General features: G+C 31.9%; 2 protein-coding genes across 2 annotated transcripts; both read left to right on the plus strand.

The window, feature by feature from the left end:
• The first annotated feature begins 741 nt into the window (after positions 1 to 741).
• Positions 742 to 2167, plus strand: LOC106330845 (ATP-dependent DNA helicase pif1-like). Its single transcript, XM_013769253.1, has 2 exons — positions 742 to 1513; positions 2127 to 2167. The coding sequence occupies exons 1-2, from the start codon at positions 742 to 744 to the stop codon at positions 2165 to 2167; spliced, it is 813 nt and encodes a 270-aa protein (XP_013624707.1).
• A 2891-nt stretch (positions 2168 to 5058) lies between these two features.
• LOC106316123 (L-ascorbate oxidase homolog) lies at positions 5059 to 8885 on the plus strand. The gene is made up of 6 exons (XM_013753997.1): positions 5059 to 5302; positions 5389 to 5498; positions 6419 to 6689; positions 7137 to 7585; positions 7687 to 8055; positions 8345 to 8885. The coding sequence occupies exons 1-6, from the start codon at positions 5168 to 5170 to the stop codon at positions 8634 to 8636; spliced, it is 1626 nt and encodes a 541-aa protein (XP_013609451.1). The 5' UTR covers positions 5059 to 5167; the 3' UTR covers positions 8637 to 8885.
• The last annotated feature ends 9123 nt before the right edge of the window (positions 8886 to 18008 follow it).

The following is an 18008-nucleotide window of genomic DNA, read 5'->3' on the forward strand; positions in this document are numbered from 1 at the left end:
TGAAACCAAGAACTGGATTACGATGTTGCCAAGGAAACACTAAGACATGACATGCAATTCAACAAACTTAATGCTGATCAACGTACAATTTACGAATCAGTCTTAGACTCTGTTGATAAAAAGGATGGGAAGCTATTCTTTGTATATGGCGCAGGTGGCACCTGAAAAACATTCCTATACCAAACCATTATATCCAGGATTCGGTCAAGAAAACAAATAGTTCTACCGGTTGCTTCTTCAGGAATAGCCGCATTGTTGCTACCTAACGGTAGAACAGCTCATTCACGCTTCAATATCCCTTTAAATCTCACCGAAAATAAGCTCTGCAACATCAAACCAGGAACGATGCTGGCTGAGTTAATCGAGAAAACGGATCTTACAATTTGGGACGAAGCACCTATGACACATAAGCATGCTTTTGAGGCACTGGACAAAACGTTGAAAGACATAATGTCTATAAATAATCCTTCTGCAAAGGATCAGATTTTTGGCGGAAAGACAGTTCTATTAGGAGGTAATTTTAGACAGATACTACTTTTGATTCCACAAGGTAACATAGCTGATACTATCTTAGCTTCAATAAGTCACACATACCTATGAGATAGCTGCCACAAGTTCTCTTTAAAAACAAATATGAGAGTCAATCATGAAGAAAAGGAGTTCTCCGATTAGCTCCTTCAGGTCGGGGAAGGTCATCCACAACCAGGATCAGAATATGAGTGTGAAGACTACCACGAACAAATGATAACTGTCGATAGATCATTGATTCGTCAGAGTGATGTTGACCCATTAAAAGAAGTAGTCGATGCCGCATATAGGGAAGTCATCAGAAGGACAACTTCCCAGACCTCCTACACTGATAAAGCTATACTCACCCCCCGTAATGAGACCATCGATGAAATTAATGCTTATACCATCTCGCACACCGACAAGCTGTCAAGAGATTATTTCAGCTTTGACAGCTTTGAGATATCGGACACTCAGTCAGATAAAAATGATACATTATACGCTGTTGAGTATCTCAATTCCTTGGAATTCTCAGGGTTGCCTTCGCACAAACTTATTCTGAAAGTTGGTGCCCCGGTTATGCTTCTGCGAAACATAAATCAAAAGAAGGGATTATGCAATGGTACCCATATGATCCTAACCCACATAGGCGACCGCATGCTTAAGGCAGAAATTATCACTGGTTCGCACATTGGAAAAGAAGTCTTGATCCCAAGGATTGTTCTTTTGCATGATGAAACAAAGCTACCGTTCACATTACGTCAGCGCCAATTCCCTATCACGTTGTGTTACGCAATGACAATCAACAAAAGCCAAGGCCAAAGTTTAAAAGAGGTCATCTTATATCTGCCTAAACCAGTCTTTGCTCATGGTCAACTTTATGTGGCCCTCTCACGTGTCACAAGCAAAGCAGGATTAACGATCATCAAAAGCGAAGATTCTCACCAGCTGAAAGTGAAGAACATAGTTTACAAAGAAATCTTCAATGGTCTTCCTCCCTACAAAGGTATTTTAAATTAAAATAGAACTTTTCACATCCACAATTTTCAAAGATTTTCTGATAAATTATTCTATTCACAGATTTACAATGCCCAACATATCAACTAAACGATGAGATAATCAAATAAAGGGCTTATACAGAGTTTCTACCCAGCTATGCCAAGTATGTATCTTTTGTATATAAATAATCATGGCTTAGGATATAATTAATTTTAAGTAAACTAACTTAATCTTTACCAATTTCAGGCTATTTATTTCTCATGATCCACATCGTAGCTTATGTTCATTTGATCTCCTTCTAACATTATTTATGACTAGTTAAGCTACTCCTTTTGTTTTAAAACAATTGCATAACTTGATATTCACCAACTTTTCCATCATTTTGATAGATACAATAATGCTCTTATACCAACCAAAAAACATTAAAACTTATACAAAATGAAAACATCCAATCAAACATAATTGAACTTAGCAAACAGATTCTTAATATTACTAAATGAGGTTATCTAATAATATATTCAAACCCATTTTCTGCGCGTAGCGCGGACAAAGATTCTAGTTTTCAGAATGATTCCTAGAACGAAAAGTCAGCTTTCTTGAAAAGAATTTTTGGGTGACAGGTGGCGCAAAATGCCTTATGCTCTATGCTGATGTGGCGTAAGTAGAAGCATAATAGATAGATAGATAGATCTGAATGCATTTTGCTGAAAACATAAAAACATACTCAATTAATAGCATTAAGTGAGGCGATCGGAAATGCATTTAGGCTCCGAATGGTAACATCCGTTCCGCACCGCACCGTAGTTAACAGTAACAAAAATCTCTACATATACCATATATCTATACGTTTTTATAACTACCAGAACCGCACCGCAGTCAAACCGTTTGTCCCACACCGTTTAATCCGCTGTTACCATTCGGATCCTTAGTTTATTAACACATTATTGGTGACGGAGAGACGGTGGACTCCGTCGTATTAATTACACGGTGCATGGCAATATATGTATACATAATACATTCAATTATGAGAAATCTCCACGTGAACAAAAAAATGATACTCTCTCTGTTATAAAATATACTCATTCCGTTTCATAATATAAGTAGTTTTGGTTAAAAGTACGAAGATTAAGAAAATTATTGGTTAGATATAATTTAACCAATAAAAAATAAATCTATTTAATTTGGATTGGTCACACTATATTCAATAAATGTAAAAGTTACCTAGAAATACGAAAACTACTTACATTTTGAAACAAAAACATTTCGCTAAAGCTACTTACAATATGAAACGGAGGGAGCAATTTTTAAAAATTTATTAAAATTAAGTATATCTAAAAAATTATTTTAAAATTTATTAAAATTTTTCCTTTTCAAAAAAGTTATTTAAAAAAAAAAATTAAAAATTCAGTCAATTATACCACCCAGTTATATAGGTCTGAGACTTTTATCAGAGATCCGGATTCTATCCGAGATTTGATCCGGATCCGATCTGAAAATCCGGATATCCGGAGTGGCCGAATCCGGATCCGAATAGTAAAATATTGGATCCGTCAAAGCCGGATCTGGATTCGGATATCTTTATTTTTTAGTCAGGATATCCAGATCCGTAAGTTTTATTAATAACTATTTCAAAAATAATAATATCTATATATAAAAATTAATTTTATTTAATACATTTTCATTTTTATAATAGTATATATAAATTGTATGTAAATTTTGGAATATTATACATAGAAATAATTAAAAACATTATATATATTTTTTATTTTAAATTATTTTTAATATTTTATATATATTAATATTATTTTTTATTTATTTTAAGGATCCAAATCCGGATCCGGATATCCGTCGGATATTACAATTTTTAAAAGGATATCCGACATCCGGATATCCGACATCCGGATATCCGAAAACCCCGGATCCGGATAAAGATAGTAAAATTATGGATCCGCTGGATAAGGATCCGAATCCGGATACCTTAAAATTGTTCGGATATCCGATCCGTCCCAGGCCTACAGTTATATAGTTCTTAACAAAATAAAAATTTATTTAGAATATGAAAATATTTTATATCTTCTTAAAATAAAAATTTCTCTTAACAGTTTACATTTTCAAATGGAAAGAACATAATCAGTTATTCATGCTTATGGTCCTACTCCTGCCCTGCAGTCGAAAAGATGAAACATATTATTGTTTAAATACCAGTTGATTGATTTGTGAGTGTAAAGGCTGCATTAGACTATACATTTGTTATTTCAAAAATTTGTTCTTGGTTCGGACGAGGTAGTCCAAGTCGCAGGACGGACCTGTGGTGGCAACTACCATCCGGGTTCGATTTTCTCTCCATGCGGAAACTACCCTACCTCTTCTGGACACCAAAGCGGTACTGGGTTCGATCCAGTCCAGTTAAAGCCCTTCCGGGTGAAGTGGACCGCTGCCTGACCGGGTCCAGGGGAATGATCCGCGAAGCGGGGAACCCCTGGATTATCAAAAAAAAAAAAAATTTGTTCTTGGAAATAATTCAACAAACATGAACGTAAGTTTATACTGTAAGTTAAACAAAAAAAAAGCTCAAGTGATGACATAACCATGCTCTTCCAGTTCCATTGTGATTATTATTATTATTTTTTTTTTGAACCAGTTCCATTATGATTATGTAAAATACTATACTATTTCAAATAACAGTATTGTTTTTGTCTGTATTTTTATTCAATCTATGCTTATGGTGCAGAGTGGTACTCAAGCACGTGAAAGCGCAGAACTTGTTTCGTCCGCTTCATATCCACCGTACACCCTCACCGCTAGTAAACCTGATCTATAATCTCCACCGTCTACATTGCATTGACTTCAGCTATTGCTAAAATCCAACGACCAATTAGATTCATTTCAACATTTTATAAACACACGTGATGTCTACATCCAGACAGCTCACACGCCGCGTTTCAAAACACCTCGCTTGCGGACAATACGGAGCGATGGTCGATGATGTACTCTTGACCCAAAAAAGACTGAACATTTAAAAATATTAATTTAATTTAGAAATGTGAGATCAAAAAGAGGGAAAAGGCAGAGAATCTTAAGACAAATCTAATATTTTAATGGTATATGAACCCCTTGGTTATAACTAACTTTATTTTACAAAATATTTGTTTTACAACCAGTTACAACACCTGGTAATACTAGGCTTACTGATTAATGGAATTATTAAGAGTGTTTTTTATAAGACCAAAAAAATGAATTGTGATGTTTTAATATATTTACAACGTACGCATATACATTTATATTTTACAAAAAAACGTGTAGTGGACAAATACTACAAAATGATGTCGAACTTATATAAAAGTCTCTTCACTTGAACCCGGTATCCATATTAAATACAAATCAATTGTTAATAGTGCAAATCACTTTGATAACATTGGAAGAGATTAAGTTACTTTGTTCTGTTTTAAAAAAAGGTTACAACGTCCAAATTAAAAATCATTTACAATACCAAAATACATTAATTACGTCGGTGCCACTGCCAATAAAATTTAAGAGAGCATTTTAAATAAATTCTCCAAAATCCTTTGTATATGGATCTACACCTCTTCACAGTCTCAGACTCAAATCAATAACTCAAACCCCCTCCCCCTCCCAAAAATAAACAGAAGAAGAGAGAAAAATGAGAGACTCTTGCAAAGTCTCTATAGTTCTTCTTCTGGTTCTTATCAATGGTGTCTTGGGAGATAACCCTTATAGATTCTTCACATGGAAAATAACGTATGGTGACATTTATCCCCTTGGTGTCAAACAACAGGTATTTTTACTGTTTTATTTCTTCACATTTCTTTGGTTTTGAAAACTGGTGATAACATTTCCTCCATTGTCATCTACGAAATGCAGGGAATATTGATAAACGGGCAGTTTCCTGGACCTCACATTGACGCAGTCACAAATGATAATATCATCATCAGTGTTTTCAATTACTTGAGAGAGCCTTTCCTTATTTCTTGGTAAGTTCTTTTGATTCTTTCCCTAGAAAATATGCTTTACCGATTGCCAAGAAAATTGAATATTCTGAACGGAAAGGAGCAACAACGATTGAAAAGTAGGATAAGATCTTAACTTTTGATTTACGGCATCTTTATTTTTGTTGTTGTTGTCCCATTAAATGCAGATTTTGGAAAATGTATATTGAAAACATCTGATCTCACACATTATTAATGCTTACATATACATGTATGAATTGTGATGTGTCTATATATCTATGTATTTGCCTACAAGAAAAATACAGTATAAGATAGATCTATTGCAATGAAAGATACTTGTAATGAATAGAAAAAATTCGGTTATTCTTTTTTTTTTTTACCAAAAAATTAATGCTACTAAAAAGGTATATGTACATTAAATAAAAAAGTACTTGTTTAATAGTAGTATTGTTTGTTGTTAGCTAATTAAAGGAGTATATACAAATTATAACCACAGTGTCTTAAATAAAACTATAAAGTCTCAAGAGGGATTATTCACTTCAATCAGGAAAATGTAGCAGTGTAGTAGTTTAATTAAATAAATCCGAAATTATTTTCTTGTTTTAATTATTTTGAACATGTTAATTTCTTTATTTTTTTGAGCCTTAAAAGCTCTTCTTACACCCGACATGATTGGCTGTCCAAGACCCAAAGATAAAATATAGTAGGTTTTATCTTTTCTAAAATAAAGATGCCATCAGAAAGTTACAATATTCCACTAGATCCATGCAACTAAGTCACATGCGATGCCACATGTGACGTTTAAATAAGAGTCAGTAGGAAACATTAGAACCGCACTATGATTAGTTTTAAACTCCCTGATCTATTAAAGTATCCAAATTGAAAACCCAAACTCTTAATTTGCTAAACCATATACCTAATCTTCGAAGACTGTTTCATTTTAGGAACGGTATCCAACAGAGGAAGAACTCATATCAAGATGGAGTCATAGGGACAACATGTCCGATACCACCAGGCAAAAACTTCACTTACATAATTCAAGTTAAAGATCAAATCGGTAGCTTCTACTACTTTCCTTCTCTTGCCTTCCACAAAGCCGCTGGTGCATTTGGAGCCATCCGTGTCTGGAGCCGTCCTCGTATCCCCGTCCCGTTCCCTTCTCCTGATGGTGACTTCTGGCTTCTTGCCGGAGATTGGTACAAAACCAATCACTATGTAAGTACACTCCTTATTTCTATTACTTCTAAATCGCAAGAAAGAGTTGGATTATACGGTTGCAAGTTTGATTTCGGTTCGGTTTCTAGGGTGTTTGGTTTTAGCGGTTTACTATAAACAAAGAAAATAAAGCCATTTTGTGATTTGGTTTAGTTCCGGTTAAATTTAACTGGTTCGCTGTTTCAACCTTGTTTTCGGTTTAGTACCCCATTAAAAAAAGAGATGTATATTTGTACCAAAAATTAATAAAAGAATATATTTTTTTCATCAGAAATTTTATCAAAATATTATTTGTATCTTTTTTAACAATATTTATTAAAATTTTAAAATAATATTAGTTTCTATGGCTTAAATTGTTTTTTTCTAGAGCAAATAAAATTATTGAACCGACTCTGTTTGGGTTAGTTCGGTTTTAGCAAACAAATCTCATTGCTTCCGTTGAATTAGGTTTTGAGACGTCTATTGGAAGCCGGGAGGAATATACCGTTCCCTGATGGAGTTCTTATCAATGGCCGTGGCTGGGGAGGCAATACCTTCACGGTTCAACCCGGTAAGACCTACAGATTCAGAATATCAAACGTTGGGACCGCGACAACATTAAACTTCAGGATTCAAGGCCACACAATGAAGCTCGTTGAAGTGGAAGGCTCCCACACTATTCAAAACGTCTACACTTCACTCGACGTTCATTTGGGACAGTCTTACTCTGTTCTCGTTACCGCTAACCAAGCGCCACAAGACTATTACATTGTCGTCTCCTCAAGGTTCACGCGGAAAGTCCTCACTACGACTTCGATTCTCCATTACAGTAACTCGAGAAGAGGCGTCTCTGGTCCTGCTCCATCTGGACCCACTTTGAACATTGCCTCTTCGCTCTTCCAAGCTCGAACTATCAAGTAAGAAACACGTTTCTTGGTGCACAAGTAACTGCTATAGATAAGGGATTTGTAAAGGGTGTTCTTTTTTTCTGTTGATGTGTGTTTGATGCGATAAACAGGAGGAATCTAACCGCGAGTGGTCCGAGACCAAACCCGCAAGGCTCGTATCATTACGGTTTGATCAAACCAGCCCGTACGATCATGCTCGCCAACTCAGCTCCGTGGATTAACGGCAAGCAAAGATACGCCGTGAACGGTGCCTCTTTTGTTGCGCCTGACACGCCGTTGAAGCTCGCCGATTACTTCAAGATCCCTGGCGTTTTCAACCTCGGAAGCATCCCAACAAATCCCCCTGGTGGGAACGGAGGTTACCTTACAACCTCTGTTATGGCTGCTAACTTCAGAGAGTTCATCGAGATTGTTTTCCAGAACTGGGAAAACTCAGTCCAGTCTTGGCACATCTCCGGTTACTCTTTCTTTGTCGTTGGGTAAGAAAGTCAATTTTATTAACGATTCAGTTTTGTTTTGGTTCTGTTTAAATGGGCGTTAGCGTTAAGAATCTCTCATTAATTATATTAGTATTTAAATAGAAAGTTTCTCAAAAACTTAAAGAGATTTATCCGAGAATAGTTTTTTACCGAGAATTTTCTATCAAAATATTAATATAATTGATGAGAGATTCACGTGGTCTGAGTCTCGTTTCATTTAGGATGTGTAGATCCATTACACTGATCTTAGAGTTATGTTTGATGTATTTCATATCTTCTTGGATAACAGAATGGACGGAGGCCAATGGACACAGGGGAGCCGATCAAAGTACAACCTCCGGGACGCAGTTTCACGATCCACTGTTCAGGTTTACCCGAGGGCATGGACAGCTATCTACATAGCTTTAGACAATGTTGGGATGTGGAACATACGGTCGGAGAATTGGGCACGACAATACTTAGGGCAACAATTCTATCTCAGAGTTTACACGTCTTCTACTTCGTACCGAGACGAGTATCCGCCACCAAAGAACGCTCTTATGTGCGGACGAGCTAGAGGCCGTCACACTAGGCCGTTCTAGAACGAATATCAAAATCCAACGGCTCAACTTTTTTTATTTATGATTGGATGATCTGAAATGTTTAGTATTGTCACGAGAGGGTGGCAACAAATGTGAGCTTCCTGGATTTTGTTCACTACGGCATGAAAGTTACGAAAACAATTTGGAGCTTGACTTGAGCTTTCAATTTAATTTGAATGATGAAATCAAATGTAGTGTTCTTGTTTTTAAAACTCTTAAAACTATTTTCATTACATGTTTTTAGAACTTACTAAAGTTATTTATCACGTGACCAGGAGACTTATCTCAGAAGTCAGTTTCGTATATATCGCTTTCACGTTAACTTTCACGGTGGTTGATTACACTTATATATTTAATGAATTAAAAATATTACATTTAAAAGACTATTAATTTTTTTTTTAGTTTTCTAATTTAAAATTTTCCAAAACATATACATATAATAAAAAAAGATTTTTTTTATAAAGTAAAAAAAAACTGAATTGAAAAACGAAAAATATATGTATATATAATATGGTTTCATAAAAAAAAAAGAAAATTCACAAAATAGTAATATTATATTTAAAAAATATTTTTAAATAACATAGAATATAATTTTGAAGTAATAAAACACTTTATTTCTATATTTTCTTAGATGAAAAATAAATTTGTATATAACGTGATTTCATTAAAAGAAATTTACATATATAATCTTGATATTAGAAAAATAAATATTTTTTTAAACATAATTTTAAACAATACCAAAAAATTCAAAGTAATAGAAATATTTTATATATCCGTCTATTTTCTTAAATTATTACATGAAATAATTAAGCAACATAAACTAATATATGTTTAATTGACTAAAAATAGTTTATAATTAGTATTATTGAAATGTTTTATTTACTTTTCACATATTTTGTTGACTATAATAGCTTTCAATTATAAAAAAAATATTGATAAATTATATTTTACTTATATAATCTTATTTTCAAATACAATCACAATTTTAACTGCTTATTTTTAAGAGATATTAAAAAAAAAACTAAAAATAAATTTTAAAAATAAACATCGTTTGATCAAATAGTTACAAAATAGTTTAATGATGTAGATATATTATATTTTATCATTATTAAAGCTATTTTTTTCTTAATATTAAATTTGCTTTAAAATTTTATGTTTTATGTTTGTGGAACTTAATAGAACCATAATCAAAATACTAAAGCAAATCTGAATTCTCATTTTTAAGATTATTTAAAATAAAATTCATTTTTTCATTCAATAAATCAAAGACATAAAGTTATTTAGAATTTTAAAAATATTTTAATTATTGTAAATATTGATATGTGTTCATTAGTTTTCAAAAATGTATCAGATACTTATGCATGTAACTTCCTTCTGATCATTGTTTTATTTTCTATTATTTTTTTAAATACATCAACATATAATTTGATAAATATCATGAAAATACATGCACATTTAAATGATAAATAAAATTGATTTGATTTGACTTGACTTAATTATAATAACAAATAATTATACATAATTTTAAATTTGAAAGAATATATGTAACTCAATATACTCACAACATGAGTGACTCGACTAATCCAACTTATATCTAAAATCATAGATTTAACTACGATAAGAATATATAATTTTACAAGAATAGTAATTTATTTTATAAATATAAATCATAGGACAACTCAAAACATATTAAAAAAAAATATTAACCAATTGCTACAATTTAGTTCTTTTGTAAAATTTATATATATGCATGAGACTTCGGAATATTATCGTTATATTAATTTATGTAATTTGGAATCAGACACTTTAGTTTATTTTTTATTTCATTCTAAGCACAATATATCTTAAGTTATACATAACCTTCATAAAATATATTTACATATCTAAGATAACAACCACCTAAATGCAAATAAGAAATTAATCAAAATTTTAATATATAGAATAAAAATATTACAATTGAATCTAGAGATGCAATTCAATTTACCCAAATGATAACTAAATCGACTGTAAAAATAACAAAACCAATTAGATATAATATATATAAAATCATATGTATAATTAGAGTAATATATTATTATGAATATAAATGATACATACAAATTATAAATTAATTTAAAATTAAAAATAAACAGCAATCAAGTATTATAGCATATTTTAAAAATATATATATCCGTGCATGAGCAAGGGAAAATCACCAAACTATCAATATACCTCATTCCAAGTGAGGTCCAAATTTACCCTTCATCTACACGCGTATCATCCATATATGATATTGAATTACTCGCTGATGCTAGAAGCCAATAAATTCTCATAAAAGATAAATGAGATAAGAGTAGCATAATATTTTCAGTCAGTGAGCAATTTATTGATTTTAAAAATGACTTAAATTTCAATGGACAATATAATTTGTTGTGTAGGATTAGATGATATATATATATATATACCAGCTAATCCGGCGCAACAATTATAAAAACCTACAAATTTTGAGATCAACCGGTTAAAAAGATTTGCAAAAAATATCTTTAAAACGAAAAATACAGGAGAATTTGTCATGAACTTCTTTAGGGGTCAAGAATCAAGATTAGTGTTTTTAGGGGTCAAGATTAGTCCGATTTCTTTTAGGGGTCAAGATTGGTCACGATTATAGGCCCGAAACATTACATAAAGTGAAAATGCGTCAATGTCAGACGAAGCATACTAAAGATTTGATCGAGATTGACAAACCTAAAGTCGCCGCCTGTTGGACGATTTAAAATGCAGTGAACGCTGCCATATATTACAGCGTAGTATTCCATATTTGGTCATGCGTTCACACATAGTTTAAACTTTATTCTAGTTCTCTAGCTGCTTCCACTATAGCTGCTTCCACTAAAACTACCGAGTACCAATCTAAGACTAGACTTCTCCCATCTACGACTTCCTTCAACGCTAAGCTCTCCCAAATTCCCTATACGTATTGTAGATGTTAATTCATACTCATCCAAAGCTATAAGTATTTCCACATTACTACGTATATATCTTATCTATTAAAACAGAAGTCACAATTTTTTTCATGTGTAATTTTTTAAGTTAGACATTTTCCTAAATAATTACTTTAATGAATTTTTCTATTTGCATAATAATATCATAACAATAATTGTGGTTACATTTTAGTATTTTCTCCTGTTCAAAAACGCGGTCGTCTAGGCGCTGTTTGGAGGTTGACCGCAGCGATTATGCCAACATCGGTGTAGTCAAACGTTGATCCGCGTAAGACCGCCTAATTTCCGCGTTGACCGCCTAAGTTTTTTTTTCCGTCCGTGTAAGTTAAAACACGGTTGATAATACTAATTATTGACAGGTTTTGTGTAATTATTCATTACTAAATAATTATAATTAGCTATCAAACCCAAAACAAACACATACATACTACATTTAGGGATTTTTTTCCATACCAAACCCACCATTTGCGAATAAAAAAAGAGTGTTTAAAATTATATATAAAAAAATTATATAATTATGTCTAAGAACTTGTATCATCATGTTTAAAATCAGCTAAATGTATTATAAATATATTAAATTGTATTTAAAACTAGACTCCGCGTAATCCCCGAGTATTCTCCGATTTTTTGGTAACTCGCTAGGTCCGGGGTTACCGCCCAACTAGCGCCTAGCGTAGTTCCGAACAACGATATTTTCCTTTTCTAAACAACTAAGTCAACATATTGTTAATGAGATATTTTCCTGATTTCCTTCCTAAACATATGCCACTTTTTTTATTTTAACATGTGTTTTTTTTTTAATTTCATTTTAGCTATTTAATTAAAAAGGAACATTATAAACTGTATCCTTTCATCTAGAGTTCAAGAGAACTATAATACACATTATTCATATAGCCATGATTTTAATATCGTCATCTTTTTATTTGAAATACAAATAAATATTTTTAAGAAAATTCTAACAAAATACTTTTAAAAGGATTTCAGAATCATTTTAAAATTTACTTATAACAAGTACTTAATTTAAATTTAAATTATAATAAACTATAACTAGAAATTAACAAAATTTAGTTTTGATTTATAAAAAAATTAAAATTATATAAAATATTATTAACTATATTTTAATGATAATTAAAATTTAAATGATTAATTTTCTAAAATACATTTTACAAATATTTTGTTTGAAAGATCCATTACATAATAATGTTTTCAAAATAAAATTTGTTACATAAAAAAAATTATAAAATTTATAGTAATAATATATAAGTCACATAAACATAGGTATTATAGAAATATAACACTAAATTACATTAAATTATTATTAAATTTTGTTATATAAATTTAAAATATTTTAGCGCAGAATGAAAAAACTCGCACGGATGTGCGGGTCAAGATCTAGTATCTATTAAGAAATGTAATGGTTTGGCATTAGTTGTTAGCACGCTAAAATTAAATTCTACTAAAAAAATTAAAATGATTTTTAATATGGTTTGATGTAACTTGACTGTTGTTAATTTCTTAATTGTTAGTTTTTTGGGTAATATGATTTGGTGTAACTTGCAGTAAAAACTATATGGTAGAAACAATAGATTTATGTGGTGAGTTTGGTGTAAAAATATGAGTTACTATTTTTGCAACATAATTGATTGGTAACCTTTACAATGTATAAATTGTAGTATGTATTAATTTTAACATATAAAAATAATAAAAATAATATTAAATACACATATTTAGAGAAAAATAAAATATACTAACTTGAAGATTAACTAACGATATTCATATATCTATATATATATATATATATATATATAAATGTTCCATATATATAAAAAATAATTTATGCACATAAATTTTTAGTTACCAAACAAAATTAATGATACCACTCAAATTACCCTAAGGAGTGATTTATACTCTCTCAAATAAGATGCCGAGTTGTCGTACTTAGAGATCGAATTCATAGGGAGCTAGGAAACCTAAGAAATCTAATATGATTTGTTAAGCAAGATGGTTTTAGAGTTTTTAAATATAAATTGCAGTTTTATATTGAACAAGTATTTGTTCAATAGCTGATTTGAGGTTTTGGTGCTTTAAAAAGGAAATAGTTAGACTTAGGGTTTTTATTCAGGAAAATTGGGATTATAATCCTACAGATGCCTAATGAGTTGCATGCATGATAATGTAAAGCTCAACTACTTGATCAACAAGTCAATCAGCTCTCGCATGTATTGACTTGTCTATTAACTAGATCTATTGATCTCAACTGTCGTATTTTGATCAATAGAAAGTATCGATCGATAATCCTATAGGGATATCGATCGATACACCTTTTGCTTTGTCGATCGATTATTAAAGTGTGATATCGATCAACGCATTCTTGTCAAGCTTTATGCGCGGATTGAATAATAGTTTACTAAGCTCACTAGATCAGCTCTCGCCTTGCTCATAGCAAGAAACATAGTTCTATTAGAATGTTTTCAAGATGAGAATAAAGCTCTCGCTTTTATCAATCAATCCAAGGGCAGGTTCTAGGTAGCTAATCTAGACACATGCATTAATGAACAGTCCTAAAGATGATTATCACAACACAGCAATCTATAGTTGGGGCTAATCCCTCCTAACCTATTTAAACCTTAAAATCTAACAATGTAACTACTCAGACATGGTTAAGCAATTCATAACATCAATTAAGTATGAAAACTTCATTGGAATAATAAATAGATATTAATGGAATTCCAATCACTAATTATAACTTTGGATCTTCTCTCCAATTTATCAAAATATTAAAAAACCTTTGCTGTAAAAATAATAAAACTAGAAAAACACACTCTGCATCTAACATGGCGGCAAAGCTTATATAATTAGGGGAAAACTCGTTAGGGGTAATCTTGTAAAATGGTGAAGACTTGGGCTTCAAGTCGGCTGTGACCAAACGGGCTTTCTGCGCGCTTCGCTGTCGATCAATACACAGATATGAGTATGATCGATTATTCCTCTCCAATATCGACCGATGGTCGAGCTCGATGGTCAACTCGGGTGCTTGCTCCAAATATCTCCAAAATATCATCACTTATCTCCAAAACACTCCTGATCTTATAAATATAATAAACAGACTCTATAATATAATAATTATTAGTAAAAACACCTATAAACTATGGATGAAAATAGGCTAAATCCATAGTATATCAATTAACAATTAAGAAGCGAAAACAATTTTGATTAACTAATTAGTGTGAATAGTTTTTCTAAGAATTTTTTGGCTAACAATTAGATAGCTATATTAAATGATTAAATATATGGTATTAATTAATATAACTAAACATACTAAACTATATGATCAAGTATTGTAAATTGTTTAATTTGATAAAAATAAAAGATGGACGTGGGCAGTTATTATAAAACCCAATCTTCTTATTCAAGTCTTAATATATGAGATTTTTGTTGATGTTGATTTAACATTTGAGTTATCAATTTTATAAAAGCTATAACTCAAAATTGTAACTAATAATCAATCACAACTTTAAAAATTCAAAACTAATTCATGATTAATATTGTTGAGTTATATGTCTTACACAAAAATGTAATACATGTTACCAATCAAATCCTAGATTTACATATTTTTGAACGCCTGGTATCCATATTAGAAATGTATTTCTTTGAAGGGAAGCATCATCAATTCATGCGGGTTATTTCATTTGAATATCCAGCCAATTGCCACAATATGAGTAAGACAATTATATATCTTAGTTATGTTAATATTTTCAAACATTTGAAACGGGTCATATAAGTCTAATTAAGTGGATTTATTATTTTCCCTCAATACACTATGAACTTTACCGACGAAAAGAATGGATGGAATATGAATTCACGACTGTGCTAAGCCTGGGCAAAATAAACGGAACCAAAGAATCGAACCGGAACCAAACCGAAATATCCGAAACCGGAACCGGATCAATACCCTCAAATACCTGAATGGTTCCTACAATTCTATATCCGAAATAACCGAACCGAACCGAGAACCGAACGGGTACCCGAATATAAAAAATATTAATTATATATACATAACTAAAAATATATATTTTATTTAAAAATCTATTGAAAATAGTTGAGGATAAGTAAATTATTATAAAGTATCCGAACTACCCAAAAGTATCTGAAACTATTCGGATAGTTATATCCGAAATATCCAAAGTAATCCGAAATATCCAATTTTTTTTATCTAAATCATCCTAATTATTTGATATTTTACCCTAAATAACCGATATTTTACCTGAATTATCCGAACTACCCGAACTATCCGAACCCAAACCGGATCCAAATGAGAACCGATTTTTTCTGGATATTATACGGTTCCTAGTTTTACTATCCGAACCGAACCGAACCTGAAGTTATCTGAACCGAACCGAAAATAGGTCAAGTAGTAAATGGATCCTCTAGTCCCCTATCCGAACTAACCGAAACCCGAAATACCCGAACCGAACCGATACCCGAAATGCACAGACTAGACTGTGCATTGAATATAGCAAATAAAGAGTTATGATCCAAGAAGAATATAAAGGCTAAATCTTAATTAGAAACAAAATAGCAGCTACTAAAATGTTTCGGATATGGTGTTACTAAGGGGTCGCATGCCGATGGCCGTGCTCATTTTCATTTATTTAATTATTATTTCTAACCTAATACAATTGGCTGGATATTGGTAGTCTCACTCTCACGCAATATACCTAACATATACATGGTATCGTAGAATTCAGATAATTATAAATATAGAACCAAATATAAAAAAAATTGTTCATTAATTGGTTAATGTATAATCTGAAATCGTCACACACACAAACACATAGGTCCTAACTACTCCTATGCATCAAAATATACCAAACACCAAATCCTTATGTCCCAAAGCTTCTTTAAGTCACATGGGATGGCTGTGACTTAACTATTTCATATGAACCTTATGAATATGTATATAAATGCATGTATAGGCCAAAGTTCCTCAAATCAAATTATGACATCAAGTCAACATGTTGATCACACTATTTGAACGGTTTCAAAACTCAAATTTTCAATATGGTTACAATGATAAAAGAATGTAATTTATTGGATAAATATTAGCTTCACGCAATATGCTAACTACTCCTATGCATCTAATATTCTACATATACCAAACACCAAATCCTTATGTCCCAAACCTTCTTTAAGTCACATGGGATGGCCGGATGGGACTTTACTATTTCATATGAACCTCAGAAATATATATATATTATATACATACATGTCAATATGTATGTATAGGCCATAGTTCCTCAATTAAAATTATGACATCAAGTCAACATGTTGATCACACAATTTGAAGTTAAAGGTTTCAAAACTCAAATCTTCAATATAGTAACAAAGATAAAAAAAAAAAAATTTGGATAAATGTCAAAACATAGTTCATAATTTCATTATCATCAATGATTTCTCTGTAAATTTCTTACAAAATAAAAAGATATAAAAACTAAAAAGAAAGAAAGAAAAAGAAAGAGTTTCTCCTAAAAAGATCCTAGCAAATTGATGAGAATTTATTTATACATATGGGCATGGCTTGTCCTATTTGAAACATCTTTTTTTTTGAAATTTTTTTTACATCAAGTGCATCTGTTTTTTTTTTTTTGGGCAAACGTACTTGATTGGAAACTAAGAAAACAGAGGGTTCAAACACTGATCCACAACCCGGATAGTTAGGCAATGAGAGTAGCGCTGCCTTAGCAAGTGAATCAGCCAAAGTATTACCCCCACAGGGGAGAAAATGAAAGGAAATACTACTAAAGGAAAGTGATAGAGAATGAATATCAAAAAGAATTCCTTGAATCCAAACATTGTTCTCTTAGCTAGTGACCAGAAGAGAGATGGGACTTTTGGAGTCTGAGAAGACTCTAATGGCGTCAACACCTCGAGACACTGCAGATTGGACTGCGGCCTTTAGCGCCAGGGCCTCTGCTACAAGGGCTGAGGGAACAAAGCGGCGCTTTGATGAAACACTACAAGAAAACATAATCTTAACGAGGGCGGTTTTCCTCGCTAATTCGTCGTAAAAGAGGCTTTACGACGAATTAGCGAGGAAACGCGTTTGCTCGTTACACGTCTGTCGTAACACATATTTCCTCGCTAATTCGTCGTAACTTAGCGAGAAATATATTTCGTCGTAAAGACGAAGTAGGACGATTCGTCGTAAAGACCACGTCAATATTCCACGTAAGGACGTCGCTATAATACCTCGTAAATACCTCGAAAATAGTTCCTCGTAACCTACACGTAAATACCTTGAAAGAGTTTCCTCGCAAAATACACGTAACAACCACGAAATGATTTCCTCGTAAAATGGTCGTAAACTTTTCCTCGTTATTTCCTCGTAAAT

The sequence above is a fragment of the Brassica oleracea genome, chromosome C1, assembly GCF_000695525.1.
Source record: "Brassica oleracea var. oleracea cultivar TO1000 chromosome C1, BOL, whole genome shotgun sequence".
Taxonomy (NCBI): Eukaryota; Viridiplantae; Streptophyta; class Magnoliopsida; order Brassicales; family Brassicaceae; genus Brassica; species Brassica oleracea.